This window comes from Pyxicephalus adspersus, chromosome 4 (assembly GCF_032062135.1).
Source record: "Pyxicephalus adspersus chromosome 4, UCB_Pads_2.0, whole genome shotgun sequence".
NCBI lineage: Eukaryota > Metazoa > Chordata > Amphibia > Anura > Pyxicephalidae > Pyxicephalus > Pyxicephalus adspersus.
This window is the reverse complement of record NC_092861.1, coordinates 146,305,968-146,311,967: the sequence shown is the minus strand read 5'-3', so window position 1 is coordinate 146,311,967 and position 6,000 is coordinate 146,305,968. Positions and strand designations below refer to the sequence as shown.

The following is a 6,000-nucleotide window of genomic DNA, read 5'->3' as shown; positions in this document are numbered from 1 at the left end:
GCGATCGCGGATTTCAATGATGAATCAGGGGCAATGACTCAAAAGGAAATTCTGCATCCACTGTAATGCGCATCAAACGCAGCCCCTGTCACATGTGTGCAGCTCAAATTAAGCAAAAAGGACTTTACTGACTTTAATTTGTGCAAACTCACAAAACCACTTTAAATGTTCCAATGATGACACCAGTTAGGTGACAGCTAAGAGCAGCTATTTGTTTAATTTTGACCTATTTTTTTTTATTCCTGATGAGTATCTAGAAGTAATAAAAAAATCTCCCCCACAGAACACAGACTGCAGAATCATCTCTACTTAATCCTAAAAGGTTTTGGCTTTGCATACAGTTTGGCTCGGATATAAATTATATGACCGTGTATTATTGTTTGATGTGAAATGAATAACCATTTATATAGAAATGATAACAATGACCAGCGAGGAATTTCATAATGAAGCTGCTTAAAGCCAAGGGCAGTTGTGAAGGACGCGATTTCTAAGTTTGGTGCTTAGAACTTGGCGCTGTCCCTAAAATCCGAATCTCTGCCAGTCATTTCATGGTTTTTATTCCGGGTCCTTATCACATCCCCAGCTGGCTACTGTAACATGGGGAACACATTGCACCAATCCTAACAATCAGGAATTCCTCTGCTCATCTAATCCATTTCCTCTTCTCCTTCTCATTAGGGAAACTTGCCAGGGCCTGAAAACATTGGTTAAGTGCTGCCAAAAATCTCCATAATCATTTCTATATTTCACACAATACTTTGTACGTTTCAATGTGATTATGATACCATTTTTAATGTGTGGTCGGTGTATAGCAGGGGAGTCATCTCTGTATTTTATATTACTATTGCCAAGAGTAGTCACATCCAAATGTAGTCACTTCCTGAAAATCTCGGGCTGAATTCTTGTACATTCTGGGGACCCGGGGTGACTATAGCTAGAAATAGATGTAAAAGTTAACATTTATTAGTTGAGTATTTTTAATATTTATATCAGACTAAGTGTTGCTGGATAGGAAGCCTATCTACAAGAAGTTTTGGCTGCAGGTGGTGCATGGTGCAGGGCCCCGCAGCACCAGAACCCTTATCTTGCACTGGAGATTTTTTATTGAATAAAAATACTTACAATCAGCTTTTTCTTACAAAAGTACAAAAAACAAAATCACACTACAAATTAATTTCGATAGAATATTGAAAATCACCCCAAACATTACCCATAACCTCACTATACCTGAAAAACATTTCCCAAAACTTAAATTAATTGTATGGGAACTAAAAACCTAACATAGAGAAACTTCTCTTCGTTAGCAAAACACAATACAGAAACACTTCCCACACTCTTATAGTAAACCATTGTTACACTTAAAACCAAATTTCCAATTAAACTGCAACATATGGAAACGAAAATTCCTAACCCTGAAAGTTCACCTATGACTAATAAACTTCATAAAACACTAACAAAAATACTTCCCACACTCTTATAGAGACCAAACTCATTTTTCAGTTTGCACTGGAACACTGCTCAGGGTATGATAACATGAAACCGGGGTTACAGAGTAATTGTCAAAAAAGATAAAATGCTGAACTTTACCATCTACCATCACTTTAAAATTCCTTTAAATGTATAATATTTATTGACATTATATATCTTTTTTTTCTCAGTTTGCCCTCTTCCTCCGATGGTGGCACATGGGGATTACATTTGCCACCCGCAACCTTGTGAGCGTTACATTCATGGGACCGTGATTGAGTTTTACTGTGACCCAGGCTACATTCTCTCCAATGACTATAAATACTTCACCTGCCAGTCGGGAGAATGGTTCCCAACTACTCCGCTCTACTGTGTCAAGTCTGGTGAGTATTACAGGAAAAGAACAATCATTTGTATTATCATGGACAGGTAGTCCCCAGGTTACATACGAGTTAGGGAATGTAGGTTTGTTCTTAAGTTGAGTTTGTATGTAAGTCGGAACAGGTACATTATTTTAATCTATGCAATTAGGACAGATGTTTTTCTCAACATATTATTAGGCAGCGTGGTGTCAGTTACTGTATAAAATCCTCACTGTGAGTTAATCACAAACAAAGCAAATCAAATCATTATGGTGCTTAGACATTCAATAACTTCTGGAGTAAGCTGTGCTTTGATATGCAAAAAGAAACAACTGCAGAGTGTCTTGGTCATTAAAGAGTTACAAGATATTGCAGAACAGATCAGCCCTTAAGATCACCCACAACCTCAGCTGTGTTTAGCAAAAGACTTCTTGCAAGTCATGCAAACTGCTCCCCTTCAAGCCTCTGTTCTGCACACGAGCAAGCAGGGAAGCCCTGTCCGTATCTAGGAGTCGTACGAATGTCAGATGTCCTTAATTTTGGGACTACCTGTATTCGATATTATCATATTATTATAATGTAGTAAGAAAAAAGAAAGAAGCGCCCCTAGTAATAGCAAACCAGAAACAGCCACATCCCAAGGTTCAACATATAGGTAATAATTTTGGAGAAGTAAGATTTGTAGATTGAGACTTTCAAGGGCTATATCATTAAAATTCAATACATTTTATTACATGAACAATTAACATTTAAAAGTCATAAAAGTTTCACAAAAGGTCACGAAAGGCAAAGCAGTCACAAATATAGTTACATACTTACAAGATAGTTGGTGTTCACGCCTGGTGGATGTGACCTACGGCTTTTTTTACAACCATTTTCTTTTGAGAATGAGATTCATAGTGAGTTTTTGTATATGCGGTGTCTATGAATTGACATTGTAATCAGAATTATTGTACTTACATGAAGTTTGTATATTTTTTTTAGATTTACTCAGTGTATCCAAATGTCACTGTCATTTCTGAAAAAGCAACCTTAAGTGTTGCGAAACGCGTCAAATGAAGCTTTTTCTCTTCCCCCTTGTAGAAACCAACTATTTTGATGGAAATGGTTTTGGTGAATTATGTAACTATATTTGTGACTGCTTTGCCATTCACAAGCATTTGTGAAATGTTTATGACTTTTAAATGTTATTTTGTGTGTTCACATTTTTCATATAATAAAATGTATTGAATTTTAATGATATAGTCCTTGCAAGTCCCATTTTCCAAATCTTTTTTCTCCAAAAATATTCCCTATATTATCTCTATTCTTATGTAACAAACAAAAGTTTGAGGGATTCCATGAACATTTGTTGGGGCTCTTCTGACTTCAGTAGTTGGGTACATTAGAAAGATTTATGGATGGCATCAATCTTTATGAATTGGGGTATCAGAATACATTGGGGTGTCTTCGTTTTGGGGGCACATCCAAGCATAGATGAGTGGGCAAGGTTATACAGTCCCTATGAGCTCTTACAACTTTGGCCCAGTGACAATTGTTTCATTAGATAGAAAGTTAGGAAAATCTGTAACAGGGACACAGAAAGAAAAAAATCTATGTACGAAAATTATAGGCAGCTCTTGACGGTCTGGTAAGGCCAACAGAAGACAATATTGATGGTCAAAGTTGTTGAGAGGTGAGAGTGCCGCACCATTCACACGTCTAGTCTATCTTTATTTGCCACAGTGAATGTTACAAAAATCCAACACGTTTCGGGGTACACTGCCCCCTTTCTCAGGAGCTTGTAAAGATAATGAAGAAAATAATGTAGATCTGGACTAGCTCGGCCAAGTGCAATCTTCAGTTTACACCACTGCTAGAGCTGGATGAAAGGGAAACAATAAAAATGAGACCAGTTGAAAAATCTAAATAGATTTTTAAAGAATTTAAAAATGAAATGTATATATTTTCTTTCAAAAAGGTTTAATTGAACCAGAATTGGAGGTCTTTAGTTATTTATTGGCACAGCCAATTCCTCCAGCAGATAGCTGTCAACGGCCACCGGCTAGATTGGCGATATGGCTCAGCCAGCTGGGCTTCACTGACGTACAATGTTCTCCCCAGCCCCTTTTAGCCGGGCGCACCACCCGGCACTTTTCACTAACCACCCAGCTGTTTATAGGTGGTTATTGGAAAGTTGGGTAATAATACAGGGGCTGCCACCCGCCTACAGCTTCTTCCCCTGCAGCATAAAAAATGTTCTAGGTTGAACACTGGACGTCATTCCAGACTTTGGCTGCAAAAGATGGAGATAAGCATGTGGACAGCTCAAATTCCTATCCAAGGTAAGAATTGCTCAGGTCCAAGTTGGAATCAGTCAAAACTGAGGCAGAAGGGCTGGCGAGCCCCCAAAACGCTTTGGATTTCTGTTTCATTTTAGTAACAGATGGCTCACCACTCTCATCCCTTGGCATTACCAGCCTAACCCTTCACATATATTCATCTCTGCCTTTGTAATTATCTTCAACAGAGAAATCATGGCCAAATACCCAAGAGACAATGCTGACAACATGGAAGATTGTGGCTTTCACAGCAAGCAGCGTCCTGCTCGTCCTTCTACTGGTAATCATCGCCAGGAATTTCCAGACCAAGTTCAAGACTCATTTCCTTCCCCGGTGAGTGTGGGCAGACAATAGAAAGTCAGAACAAATCAATAAATTAGCAGTTGGTGCGTCTCCTTGCTCAGGTACTTCCTTTCATAGGTGACAACGCTCCATTCCTATTCATCAGTTGTTTTTCTGCGTTGTCACCCTGGCTAATAAGACTGCAAGTGGCAGCGCCAAAGCCCAATGCATTGACATGGTCCTCTACAAACATCATTAGTAACCCACCCATGCATGAGTTGTGCATGGAGAAGGTAAGTGGCTTCGAAGAAGCTGCAGGTGATATGCAAATTAAAAAGGGTATATAAAGTATTTTATTCATTATAATGCTGGGGCTATAGCATTCAATAAATATACTTCACATAATAAAGAATAATCCCCATGAAAAATGTTTTACCTCACCTTTGAGGAGGAATAAATAAGTAAAGGAGAAGCAGCAAGCCCGCATCAGAAATGTCACCACCCTAGGCTGTAGTGCCGGTCCTCAAAGGGAGAAGACTCGTTCCTGGTTTCCCGTGATGAAGCTATTGTTAGATGTCTTCTTCCCTAAGAACGTTGTCACACAGCGCTGCTGTTTCCACAGCATAAAATAAAACATAAACTTGGCCGGAATGTTGGAAATGGCTGCCAAGTGACCCATATTCCATCTCCAGTGTCTACGGGCTGAAACCCTGCCAGCTTAATGCGTCGTCACCTTCCATTGTAGTCAGAAGTGGTTATTAAGTTGTTTTATTACTTATGTGAGAGAAAGAAAAATTCAAAATAGAAGAACAGCCGAGAAGAATTGAGCTGCTAAGAACAGACACAATGGGTATCTGCCGCCGGGTTCACCGTGCTGTAATGATATAAAAGTCTCCATAGCAGCTGCTCTTTATTTGTCATAAGACGGGGAAATATGAGCGGGTTTTGGTTGGGTTAAAAAAATGTCCAATAGAGTGTTATTAGGAGCTAAAGAACAATAGAAGAATTCCAAGTATTTATATCTGCAATTGCAGAGCTGCAGGATGTGAAACCATATTGATTTGCTCAAATTGGTCAATTTAGCTCATCACATTATATTTTTATTGCCCATTTTTTCCTGACAAAAGTTTCTGTAATCAAGCGATAACACCGCTTGTGCTATTATATGTTTCAGCCAGCAGGTGGAGCTGCAGGCTCCTTTTCACATGATTACTAGGCTGAAAGTAGCTTGCTTGGTTGAAAAATGCCCTGCTGTAACAGGAGTTATTGATTTTTTTTTTTAATTTTTTTAATTTTCATATACAAGTGATTGAATCAGTTGAATCTGTTCAGATGGTGCCATGTGGAAGAAAACTCCTAAGTATCTCTGACATTAGTGGGTGCTCCCTGTATATATATATATATATATATATATTTTTTTTTTAAACGGAAGTTCCATATACATAAATTCAAAGAAGAAGAGAAGAGATACTGGTAGAGCTACGTCCCCCAGTCAGGTGACCCAGAATTATCCTGGTCTTTCCCAAAGCACCCTACAAGGTGGCACCCTAGGGGCCACAAAGCTACTT

The 6,000-nt window shown here is 38.8% G+C and overlaps 1 protein-coding gene across 5 annotated transcripts in view; it reads left to right on the top strand.

Moving 5' to 3' along the window:
- The window catches only part of SUSD4 (sushi domain containing 4), a 104,700-nt gene that overhangs the window by 96,022 nt on the left and 2,678 nt on the right, over positions 1-6,000 (top strand). For all 5 annotated transcript variants that reach the window (XM_072409902.1, XM_072409896.1, XM_072409901.1 and 2 more), the window contains exons 6-7: positions 1,659-1,850; positions 4,339-4,483. In XM_072409902.1, coding sequence (XP_072266003.1) covers positions 1,659-1,850; positions 4,339-4,483 — 337 coding nt within the window. The remainder of the gene's footprint in view (positions 1-1,658; positions 1,851-4,338; positions 4,484-6,000) is intronic.